Source organism: Symphodus melops (assembly GCF_947650265.1).
Source record: "Symphodus melops genome assembly, chromosome: 17".
In the NCBI taxonomy this organism is placed as follows: domain Eukaryota; kingdom Metazoa; phylum Chordata; class Actinopteri; order Labriformes; family Labridae; genus Symphodus; species Symphodus melops.
The window spans coordinates 10353778-10366566 of NC_136707.1; the positions used below are offsets into that span (position 1 = coordinate 10353778).

Here is a 12789-nt window from a genome sequence, read left to right on the forward strand (position 1 = left end):
TATGAACTGCATTTAGTCTGACCCGTCCAGACTAAATGCTTCGAGCTACTTAGAGTTACAGCTTAGATTTGTTCAGTGCACAGCAGCTACGAAAACAGCAAACAGAGGCTCAACTGATTATCTCCAAAACATCTAGTGTACTGGTCCAGCATGATTCTGATTGGAGAGCTTTAAGTTGGATGTGCATCCTTAAACCCATGCAAAGCAAACGTCATTGCTGAAAATGAAATAATCCAAACTATGGTTGTATACAGTATCGTTAAGCTATTAAAAGTGATCATTTAGTATTTATTTAATTGTATTTTTAGGTCAGATGGAGCTTGATCTCAAAATTGAAACGTGAACCTGAGAGAAGGAGGTGGACCTCTAAGTCAGGGGCTTCTTGTAACAGAGGAAGTTTCGTTTCACATGGCATGGTCTGATCGAGTAGAATTCACTGCCTTTCTTTGGGAGCACACCACAGAAGCCGTCAATGGTGCAACTTTGAAGATCCGTAGTTAACTTCCTCTCCACCCACCCACAGCCAATAACCAGCCAGGTGGCGAAGGCCCGTCCAAACCGACAAACATTTAACAGATTATGTAAACGCAGAGCAGTCGATCCTAATATGTGCCAATAAAGTTACACAAGCTGCCCTACCTCATCAGTCGAAGCACTTTGTGCCTTCTCTTGTGCAAACTTGTGTTCATCTGGCGTGAGCAGGGTCGTCATGTCATACCTGTAGTTGTCGTAGATAGAGGCTGGCTTACTTGAATTTTCCACCTCAAGAGCCCTGCAGTGCATCAATGCCTCCTCCCATGTCTTCTCTTCCTTCACAAGAACCAGATGTTCGACTTGACACAAATAATGATGTGTCCTGCCACAGGCATCTCTGCACCATCCGTGCTCTCCTGCAATCTTATATGCACAGTTCCCCCCATTGTCTGGAAGATCTGCAACATGTAACAGAACACTTGACTGAGTCCAAGTTCTGTTTAATTTTAAGTAAAGTTGAAACTTTTATTAATATTATTTCCGTGGTTATTGTTGGTGTATTTGAAGAGACATATCAGACAGGATATTAGTGAAGAGAGTTGATATTGGGGAATATTGTCTGGAGTAATGTTTTGCCTAGTCACACATTACTATAACTAGAAGTGCATCTAGTTACTATTAGGCACTCTTTATGTGAAATATCCGACAATTACAATAGCCTGACGTTTATTGACATCAATGCTGCATCAAGGTTACTCTAATGTCAGTACAGTGGAATCCTGGGAGAAAGAATATCACGTGCAGTAAACACTCATTGGCTGACAATCATCCAGACATGAGCTTTCCTGCTTTCCATTTCTCTGTGATAAAGTCATCTGTAAGACCTCTATGGATGACAAAAAGACTTTCAAAATTGATTCAAGAGTAAGCAGCTACTAATTATTTTCGTTTTGAAAATTTCTTAAGAAATTGTTCCTTTTTTACTTTTTGATTTAAAGGCCAAAACATTTGTCACATTTCAGACACTTGTTCTGCACCACTGACTGTGACATATATACCTTGCCAGACACTGATACTGAAATAATAATTAAACGTAAGGTCATAAAACTGTGTTCAGAGAGATTAAAATTAAGGCCACATTAATGTTAACATTACTGAGGTCAGATTTTCCTTTACAAAAACATATTAATCATCACAGAAAAACAATGACAATATATCTTTGGTAGAAAAAGGTGTTCTATATCGATTCCTCAAGGTGTAAATAAAAGAGTGGATATTACAAATATGAATGAAAAGAATGATAGTTTCAAGCCTGAAAGTCTTCATTTTCTTGATTATTTATGTTTTGTCACTTCTCACCTTATTCCCAGGTGAGGAAGTTGGCTTTCTCATCTCTTCTGGACCATTTCCACTCAGAAGTTGAGTTCTGTACAAACCAATCCATCCATTAGCGCTATAATAGTTCTTATTGTCCTTTTCATCTAGGATGGTGATCATATTGTCGTAATTTTTCTTGTAGAAGGTTTGAGCATTCATCAAGGTCGAACTCAAGCGAACCCAGCTACTGTTTCTTTTAAAGAGATCTACATAGTGAGTTTTCTGTTGTAGCGCAGCCGAAGGAAGAAAGAGCAGCAGCAGCAGCAGGACGAGAACACACGTACTTCTCATCATGTTTTCCACAAGAAGAGTTGCCAAATACCTGCAGTGAAATTCCCATTTTATTATTATATACTAATTCATGAAAAATGTAATGAATGAGCTGATAGCTAAAAAAAATTTAAAAAAATAAAAAGGAACTATAGCACGTGAGGTACATTTGGTAACATGGGTGCATATTTCAGCAGAAGTTAAAGAATTTATCTCTATGAATGATTAGATTTTATAACATAATCTAAATTACATCTTTCATAATTTAAATGAACGACAAACACTCAATGGAAAAATAATATTTTTTACCTAAAATGTAATTCGTAAGCTTTTTGTGGAAACTTCATATATATAATCTTTTGACAGATTTCATTTTATATGATAAAAAATGTAATACCTATTCTTCAAGAGATTGATACAAGATAGATGAATCCAATAATTGTGTTTCTTAAGCATCAGAAGCTTTAGCAAAAATTTGAAGGAGGTGAAAAATGTAGTTTAAAAAATGAAAACAACAAAACATTTTGTTTCTTAAAGTTTCTCCAGTAGAAAACATACAATCTTAGCAGAAAACTTACCCTGAGCTCTATCAGTGTTTCTGGAGACCGCACTTGCCTTGGATGACAATTTTGAACCTCTTGGATTTGGGGTACTGGCGTCTCAGTCAATCTATGAATTCATTTCACCGTACACCTTCAAATTAAGCTCAACAAGACTCATGACTCACATCCAAGCTCAAAAAGAGCCTGGATGTGAAAAAACTCTTAATATGCAAAACCCACTGTGCCTATTTTAAATTTAGATTTTCGTCTAAATCCTTAAAACAGACTTGTGATTCCCACTTTTGCTCAGTAAAGGCTGATAGGCCAACTAAATGTGTGGTGACCAATGAAGAATCGGATCTAAAAAAGTACATCACCAACTTTAAAATGAGGAAGGGAATATCGCTTTCTTACAAGAGACCCACTTAAATCAATGAGCGTGAACAGCTAGGTCAATGACATTGTCTCAAGTTTTTCAGTCATCGCATATGTCAGCATGGAGAGGCATACTAATTTGAATGTCATCACATGACTTATTCAAACACCTCAACACATTCAAATTCCCTCAAGGATTGGTCAGAGACAAAACACTGAATTTGATAAACAAATGAGTGGGCCAGTCATCATGTTTGTCTTTCTGTTCCTAACATCAATGCACTGTGCTGAACGCCTTTCTTTGGAATCGTGTTTCTTCCCAAGGTTTTTAATGAACACTTACAGAAAAGAAAAGATTCTCCCTTTCATATTTCGAATTTACAGAGGAGGCCTAATTATTCAGCTACAGCTTTTGAATGCATTTATTCTACTGTAGCTCTATGAACAGGGGCCATAAAATCTAAACGTGATAGTCCTCAAAAAGAGAGAAGAAAGAAGTCTGTTCCTATATTGGAAATACTGGAATATTATCCGGGTGCTATTAAACAAAATAATTTATTTTTCATTGAAACGGAAGTGACTCTAATAGACTGAAAAACAAATAGAAAAACAAGAAATTTGTGGTTTGGTCATGTAAAAGTGTTTTAAAATGACTCAATCAATAATGTATCAATATAAAAGGTGATAAGGCCAGGGCTAGAATAACTATTGGTGGTCCTTTTGTTGGCTAAAAATTAATAACAGTTGTTCATATTGGAAAACTACAAACCTGTCCAACATCAACAAGGATCTTTAGGGCACATTGCTTCATTTAAAAACGGGCTACATTAAAATTGGCGAAGTGAGTAAATGAGACCAATACAAGTCTTCATCATAGTCAAATGAGTCACACCAGCAAACAAGTGAATAATCTGCTCTTTATTTACACCTTAACATTTGCTCAAAAGTCTTCCTCATAACACATACGCTTAGTTTAACACAACATGTGCACATAATGAATAACTATAATTGCACAGTAGGTTCCTGTGATTCTTAGCAGCTAACGCACAGTTTAAAAATGAAAAGCAGGCTGTTCATCATTTAAGTTTTTGATATGACAAGTTAGAGTGAGAAAGCATCCTCTCAGTGACTTGTATCTGCGTGCCTGAAGATGTGTAAAGTGCACATTCATGCAGACACAAACATCCAAAGTCTCTGTTGTTTAAGTGGACTGAGGACTGACCCAGCATATGACAGCAATGGATGTAGCCGAGTTGAAAATTGATTAAAATTAAATGGCTGTAAGGCTGAGTTGCAGATTGTCCATGAAAACCATGAATATGTCAGATATAGTACAGATTTCATATCTTGGGACAGATAATAACAAGAGGTGTCAATTGATTTACTTTCCTAAGGATTTGTTTGTCTGTTCCTGCTCCAACGTGATATGAGGCAAGACTGCATAACTAGAGCAGCTCATTAGACATAACATTTCACACGTCCAGCTGTGTTACTCCACACAGTTTGAAGCTGTTGCTCAATAGTACACCCGCTTAGTCCAGGACAGTTCATAGACATACACATCAGGAGTTGGCACCAGTCCGTGGCCCTCTGATGATGTGGATCTTGGCTTCATCGTCCAGCTCATCCATGATTCTTTCCTGTTTGACCGACAGAATAGTGTAGCTAACTGGACAGCAGCAGGTTAAAGGAAAAAGCGAAAGCCATACTAGTACATGTAAGCCTGAATTTGTGTCCTTAGTATTCTTTAAAGCACTATTGGACTGGTTGATGGTTCAAATGTGAGATATGTAATTCTTCAGATGACAGATGACTTCAGACGACCTTAACCGTAAATGATCTAGATCCTCCAGTTTGTGCTGTTGACTAGTTTTTTTTTTAATGTAATCTATAATACTTAAATATTACAGGCTAGTTTGTAAGAAATAATAATAAAAAAGGACAGTTTTCTTCTCTCCAATGAATTGTTTCTCTGCTCAGTTACATGTGTGCTCTGTTCAGAGATGGAGCCTATGGGCATTGAACATTGCCCTAACATCTCTTCAATTTTCAGTATGAAATAAAACGTGTGCATATCTTATCATTTGAGCACTTGAATGAAGGTCACTGTTTACTGTATGCCATATGTAATAGCTCATGATATCGGGCGAAGGATACACATGCCGACTACAAACGCTCCAATGGCCAAGCCGGTCAGCAGGTTCCGGCTGCGGAGCCGCGCTGCGTTTTTCTTCCAGTAGTCGAGTTCCTGCCGGCGGCCCAGCAGTTGTTTCTCTGCCGCTGTTAGCGACGCTTTCACGGCTCTTTCAGCTCCTTTCTCCGCCATGACCTGTTTGATAGATCAGCTGTCGGAAGTGACGTCACCGGAAATATTATTTTTCTCTGGTTAAAACAAAACAAAAAAAGGAGCACAGCGCCATCTATTGCTTCGGAGTGTGTATCATCTCTTTTTTAAAATCACTGTATCGAGCGATCATTTTAAATTAAAACAAGGTATAGGTCTCAAATATTTAGTTAAATATTCCCATAAGGACCCACCGTGACACAGGTGTCTCCACCCCTTTAACCCTAATGGGCAGGTCTTTAAAGTGCTTCAATCTTCATTTTTTACTCATAAAGTCCCTAAGTGACATCAACTTAACTTCCTGGTGCAGTTATGTGACTGTGCCATCATTGGTGTACCATTGACCTCACTTCCAATATGGCTGTGCACCAGGTTGACCCATGAGGCAAATCCAGCTAATTTTGAAAAGCTTGATTTGTGTGTTTCAGGTATGTTTCAACCCACAAAATGATGCTTTTGTTAAAATAACATGTTATTTCATACATTAGACTGGTTTTTAATAAAATATTTTGACAACTTGATATAAAACAAGAAGAGAGAAGATCGCTGTTACAAATATGTCACAGCCGGCTTTTACTCCTAAATTAAAATTGTTCAATAGCTTAAGCCCATTCAATCATTTTTAGTCAATATATTCTCTAAAGAATATTCAAACAAATATGAACAAATATTCTCATGTTAAATTCATTAAAATAATTAATAAAAATGTGTTAAGAAACTTTTTATGAAAAAGTGTTATTTCCATACATGTAAGTTGGCATTGAAAGAGACAATTGATTAGTTACACTAACAAGTAAGTATGTTTTATCCTATTTTAATCCAATTTCATTATAATTTGTTTGTAGTATGAATAAAAAGAAGCAGCAATACAGTTTTCAGGATCCCAAATGCCTGGGAATCGTGCATACTGGGAAAATGACACACGATGTGCCATGGTGGCTGACCATAGCAAAGCATATGTGGAGGTCAGCAGGCCACACTTTGTGAAAGAGTACAACACTTTCATGGGGGGCATAGACCTCCTTGATGCATGCGTCGCAAGAAGCAAGTACCACATGAGATCAAGGAGGTGGTACCTCTACCTGTTCTGGCAAACCATCATGTTAGGCCTGGTCAATGCATGGTTGCTTTACCGCCGTGACTGCAAACTACTCGGTGTCAGAAAGCCACTGAAACAAAGGAGCTTCCAAGCAGAGGTTGCCACAAGCCTGATTCTCTTGCATTCACAGAGGGGGCGCCCATCATTTGACAGCCCATCTCCACCACCACTACCGCGCAAGAGAGTACGTACTGGTGTTACAGATGATGTTCGCACTGGCCACATTGCACACTGGCCTGTGAAATGTGAGAAAAGAGGTCGTTGCAGACTCTGCAAAGTCAATGTAACCACCACTGTCTGTGAAAAATGTGATGTGTGTCTTTGCTTTACAGAGGAGCAAAACTGCTTCAAGACCATTTGGCCTAAAAGCTGTTCATCATGAAGAAACTGTTCATACATTGTGCTGATAATGCAAAAGAAGTGTTATATTGTTCAGCAGTTTGTTTACAGTACTTAAGTGCATGTTTTGGCAGGTTTTCTGTGGGAATCTGTTGTTGATATTTAGTTGCTCTCTAATGCACTAAAACACTGGTTTAATAAGACCAAAATTGTTGTTTAACCTTTTGGAAAGGTATTGTTTCTGATTGAATGCAAATAAATGCAAATTATTGTTACTGAGCAACACAAATTTTAATCTCATTCATTTTCAATTAAATAATATAATCACAGTAAACGCCCAATGTGACAAATGTGTAACTTTTCAGATCTATGACAAAAGAGGGTGCTATTGAAAAAAAAAGTTTAGAAATGTGTTATTTATGGTCCATTTGATCTGTTCTATAACACACTTAATTTTCCTAAAAGGAGAAATGGGTGTGGGTTCTTATGGGTTAAATTAAAACAAGGTATAGGTCTCAAATATTTAGTTTTCTTCTGTGAATGTCTCAGCTAAATTGTGGTCCTCTTTTCATCTCGTTGACAAAACACATCAAATTCATTACGACCTATTCTAAACAAACTTTCCATTGGAGAATATAAAAACATTAATCCCGTAGTTGTCCTTCAACCTTTGAGACATCCGTGCAATATCCCTAATAGGCTGCTGATGGTGGGGAAACTGGAGCTTTTTGTGGTTGAACTGAAAAACAACGTGATGTTAAGTTACACTATTATCTTTTTTAGCCCCACCAAAGAAGGTGTCACCTTTCTTGTCACCTAAAGCCCTATAAGGAAGTTGGAAGATTAATCTCTAGCAGCACCATCAGGTTACACTCCATGATTGACATCTTCTCTTGTTTCTGTTTTCTTAGTTCCTTGTTTTGTGACTCAGCTTTCCCACTCTGGCCTAACTCCCCGTCCTTGTGTGTTTTATGTGTGAGCTTTCCATGACTTATTCATGTATTTTGTTTTTCTTTGGTCTTGACAAAACTGTGTAGGTAACAGATGCAGCCCTACAATTTGTCTCCTGCCAGGTTGTCTGGAGTTAGAGGTGACCGTATTTGTGCCAGAAGATTGGAGCTGAAGGAGAGCAAAGCTTCTCAGACATACACACTGTGACAATTTATTTTTTGGTTGCTGACAGCTGTTTGACTCTGCTGCATTGACAAAAAAATTTCAAAATTGGCAACAAAATCAAAATCTATAGTTCAGTTGCTCTACAGAACAGATAAGTGGTCCTTATTGCTGTTGTACATTTTTTTATGCATAATGAAAGTATAGTACCAGAAAACAAAACAAACGCTTTTTCAGATGTATTGAATGAAGAAAAAATTATCTTTAGATTGTTTGAAAGCGTTTCCCTACTTCTAAGGGGCAATTTTGTAAAGAAACAGTTAAATGAAAAAAAAAAAACTAAAGCCATGAATCTTTTGACATTCTAGAAAAAACATAAAAGCAACAAACAAACAAAAATTTAAAGTCAAATTAAAAGTTTTGAGCAGCTCAACAAATTTGTTGTGAATTGATTTCGAAATACTAAACTAAAAAAAGATCAGACCTGTTATCAATCGATTAATCAGTCATTGTTTGCTGAGTGTTATCTCAAGACGATTTACGAAAGAGTATATGGGATGACATGAAGAAATCCTTTGTATTCCTCGCGTTCCTGTTGTCCACACTTCCTAGCCCCTGAGGTGAAGGTAGGAGCAGTCCCATTGGACTACACAGAGTGATTGGGTAGTGGATTTATTGAATGCAGCAGATTGTTGTGAATTTATGAGGACAGTAATCCTGTTTTTGTTTAAATATAGGATATTGCTGTATTAAACTGTTAATAACCATATTTTACTGTATTATTGCTTGAAGGAAAGAAAACATAATTAACACATTTTTTGCATTTGGGATATTGTATTTGCTTTGGTTACTCTAATAATTTGTCTCTGAGTGATCTTTTCAGGAGGTCCACTTGACATTCGACAAGTCCGTTTACTTGGATCTTGCAGCACATTTTAGACCACATGGTTAAAAGTTCTGAAGAGTTGGGTTTGTCAGGTTGTTACCCATCTCCATCTTGATCATTAATATGGGTAGGCCTACTTAGCTGCTTTGTTTGGTGGGATAGTCAAAAACCATCACTCAAATTTAAAGTCATTTGTAGGATTAATGTTAACTAGAGTCAAACAACACCGCAGTCGGGCACACACGCAGTGAGTTAATTCTTTGCCAGCTAACATTAGTTTGAAATAGAGATCTTAACAGTTATACTCTGGACTGCTGAAGATGGAGTCAATGGGATGACATTGACAAGTGACTAAAAAATTAATGACATATAGGATTAACTGGGCATATAAGGTAACATAGATGTTACAACCCCTAAATTATATACATGAGGTGTGACATGATTTACAAAGATGCGTGACATCCTGTTACAATCAGAATAATTGTGGAACCAAAAGCACGAGACAAGAAACTGAAAATATACCAAAATAACAATTTAATAGAAACACGAGTGATAATAATGCAAGTAATAAGTGACTCTAAAGTGTAGCATGAATCTAACGTGACAATAAATAATGTGAACAAGTAATTAACGTGACACTAAATGTGATACAATAATATAAGTGACTCTAGATGTACAATGAAACGCGTGTAAGCCAGATGAGGACGAAGACAGACGACGAGGAACACGGGGTGAGGACGACAGGACTGGGAACAAACTGGGAAGGAGAGAGAGAACACGAAGGGGTCAAAAACACGACAGGGAATCACAAGATATATCACAGAGAATTGAATAAGTTCGAGAAACACGGAGAGTACCAACCACTGGGGATGAACAATAACCTGGCGCTGGCTTCCTGGCAGAAGCCAGCTTAAATACCCGGATGACGAGATGAACCACACCTGTGGTCCACACCTGAAAACACTTAATTGAATGATTAGTAGACACAGAGGGAGTGACAGACAGGAAAACAAACAGACACACGTGGGAGGAGAACAAACAGACCCAAAACATGACACATCCCTCTTTAACCCAGGACAAACAGACAGCTGACAATGACTCACTTTTCTCCTCAGCTACCACAAGTTCAAACAAATGAGATAAAGTGTAATCTCTCCTTTGCTAAAACAGATACATTGCAGTGTTCAGCAATTAAAAATAAATTGTCTTTCATAAAGTAATTCAGTCCCTCCGATGTAGGAGATTTAAAGGGATACTTCACCCATATACATGAAGCTTTGTATCATTAGAAACATGGTAGTAGTGTTGAATGGTCATGAATCCAACCCTCATTTTGTCCTGAGATGAGGAAAACATGTTTTTCTTTGCCTGGAAGTTTTCTTCATGTGATGCAATATGACCCTTTTTGCAAAACATACTGGTTTGGTTTCACATAACAAACAGGAAGTTTAAGTAACCCAGACCAGCCCACAAAGGACCGTCAGACTGCCCTTACCCTCTACCTTTTACTACAGGAAAATATGAAACAGTCCGGTGTGGATCAGTACAGTTTAGTAAGGTTCGGTTCGATAAAGCCTGATCCTGTTTGTGTTTTCACAGCCATTTTCATTTGGTAGGCAGTGTGTAAGCCGGAGGACAATTGTCGCGTCAGCTATGTAATAGTGTGCCATTAAAGAAGCAAGAGAGAGAAACGGGTTACCGTAAATTCCGGACTATTGAGCGCACCTGTATAAAAGCCGCACCGGCTAAAAATAAGTAAATAAATGTATTTGTACATATATAAGCCACAGGTGTCCACGTTGTAACAGAGCTGTTTACACGGAAAGACGTGACACAAAAACATTGTTTTAACTTTTAATTAAATACGTAGGCTACCGGTAACACCGGCAATTACGAAGTCTACTGGAAATCCTTTATCAAACATGTCTGTAACACGGCTGATGAAAAAGATTACTGTAATACATTTCACAAGAAAAAGTCCATCCATTCACTGCCTCAGAATGACTTCATCACTCACTTCCTCAGTCTATTTTTCGTTGTCGCTGTCAGTTTCAACTTTACGTGCAGCAGCTCTAGTTCCTTCTTTGACAGCCAGGTCGATCGCCTTTAACTTGAAAGCTGCATCATATGTATTTCTCCGTGTGTTTTCCATGATGAGGGTGCGTGCATGAAGCCCAAAATGACTGATATTAAGATCCGACGCGACGAGGTGAAATGTTTTTGCGGCAGAAGCTCATTGTCCCGCAACAAAAATCCATAAATAAGCCGCATCCTTGTAAAAGCCGCAGTGTTCAAAACGTGACAAAAAAGTAGTGGCTTATAGTCCGGATTTTACGGTACATAAGGAGAGGAGAAATAATGTCATAGTATTTTGCGCTATGACACTTGATATAAGGACAATTGACATATCTCTGAGTGAGAAACTGGGCTTTGGCATATGGCTCTTTGCTACAAAACGCAATCAAGCTTTGTTTCAGAGACAGCTGTGTGCCTGCAGTGTTTAGCTCCACCTTTTAGGGTCGGATCGATATTCTTGGCACCCCAACCGAAGGGTACGAAAAAGTGTTGTGGTACAGGTCGGTAATTTGGAGATCTTTCCTGGCTTTAGTCTATGGAAACGCCTCAAAATGTGTGCTGTACCGAGACGAACCAAACTTAACTGCTTGGTGGAAATGGGACTTAAGCCAGAACAAAAGCCCCGAAAACAAATATGAGCTTCAACATAAGTGTGACTCTCATGAGCCAAGAACAGAGAGTGAGGTACCGCAGCAGGCCATTTTCTGCCTCCTTATCAGCCTTTTCCAATAATTTTCCAACCACACCCTAAGGCAAAAACGACATACAACGTAACAATAGTCATAGATTAATACACAGTAATTACGTGAAAATATCTAAAAGGAAATCTGTCTCAATAGCCGTGATGCTGACTTCGACAAATAATAGTATTTCATTTTAATCACATTTGCAGGCACTATACTTATACAGGGGCGTGGCTTTTGAGGGAGCACAGGGGGGAGAGGTGGATGAAGACAGAGCACGGAGGGGATGTTACTTTCACAATTATGCTGGTATTCTAAAATTACCAATTCTGCCTTTAAGTTTGTCGGAGGACACAGACAGACTCAGTTTACCCACATTCAGTCTCAGCTATTCCAACAGACCCAGAAGGTTTTTTTTGTTTTGTTTTTTTTGCATTCATGCAAAATGCTACTACTTCATAGTTACACAAAATACTTTTACTTCTTAAAAGAAATGCTTGAGACTATTCAAAAATAATTGTACATATGATAATTTACTGTTCAGTTGTGCTTTTATTATAATTTTATTCCATTTACAGAATCCGTGTGGCAGTTTCAGTCTGGCAGGAGAAGGGAGAGGGAAAAAAATAAAAAAATAAAAAAATAAAATGCATGCAAAAAAAAAGAGAGAAAAAAAGAAATCAGAGGGAGGTAAAGAATGCCTCAAACTCTGTTGTAGGACAGACTGAGGTTTTGGAGTTTAACCATGTCTAGACAGTTCCTTCACCTTATTTCAAAGAAAAGCTGAGAATGTTGACCGTGAAAGCCAAAGATCATACAGCATGTGGTTGGAACCACATTATTCTGCAAATGTCACTGACAGTCATATACAACTCATATACCATTACCATTACATTACTAGTCTGAGAAACAGTTTCTTTATTGCAGACAAGTGTGAGAAAAGCAGACTCTTCATTGAGGTTAGCATGTTTTTCACGTATCACTTCCCCTCTGCTACCACGTGTTCTCTCTGACCCATAAGTCTGTCACGTTGCCTCGTCACCACAAAGTGAGTCAGATGTGAGCTGTTGTGTGCTGCTGCTCACAGCCTTTATCTGCCAGTGGCCTAATGTCTTTTCTTTCTGCATACACTCGTCTGGTTGCATGCACCTGTATCCACATATTGTATTTGCTTTGACTACTCTAATAATTTGTCTCTGTGTTACATCTTT

At 38.1% G+C, this 12789-nt stretch overlaps 1 protein-coding gene across 1 annotated transcript; it reads right to left on the bottom strand.

Annotated features, from left to right (window-relative positions):
* Positions 1–3941: 3941 nt before the first annotated feature.
* Positions 3942–5470, bottom strand: coa3b (cytochrome C oxidase assembly factor 3b). The gene is made up of 2 exons (XM_079366935.1): positions 5196–5470; positions 3942–4707 (listed from the first exon to the last, which is right to left on the bottom strand). The coding sequence occupies exons 1-2, from the start codon at positions 5362–5364 to the stop codon at positions 4601–4603; spliced, it is 276 nt and encodes a 91-aa protein (XP_079223061.1). The 5' UTR covers positions 5365–5470; the 3' UTR covers positions 3942–4600.
* Positions 5471–12789: the final 7319 nt, after the last annotated feature.

Bases quoted from the DNA above. Each gene is read 5' to 3' on its own strand.
- coa3b (XM_079366935.1), bottom strand. From the start codon at position 5,364: ATGGCGGAGAAAGGAGCTGAAAGAGCCGTGAAAGCGTCGCTAACAGCG. The intron at 4,708-5,195 runs GTATCCTTCGCC...GCTGCTGTCCAG, and splicing joins AGCGTTTGTAGTCGGCATGT to TTAGCTACACTATTCTGTCG.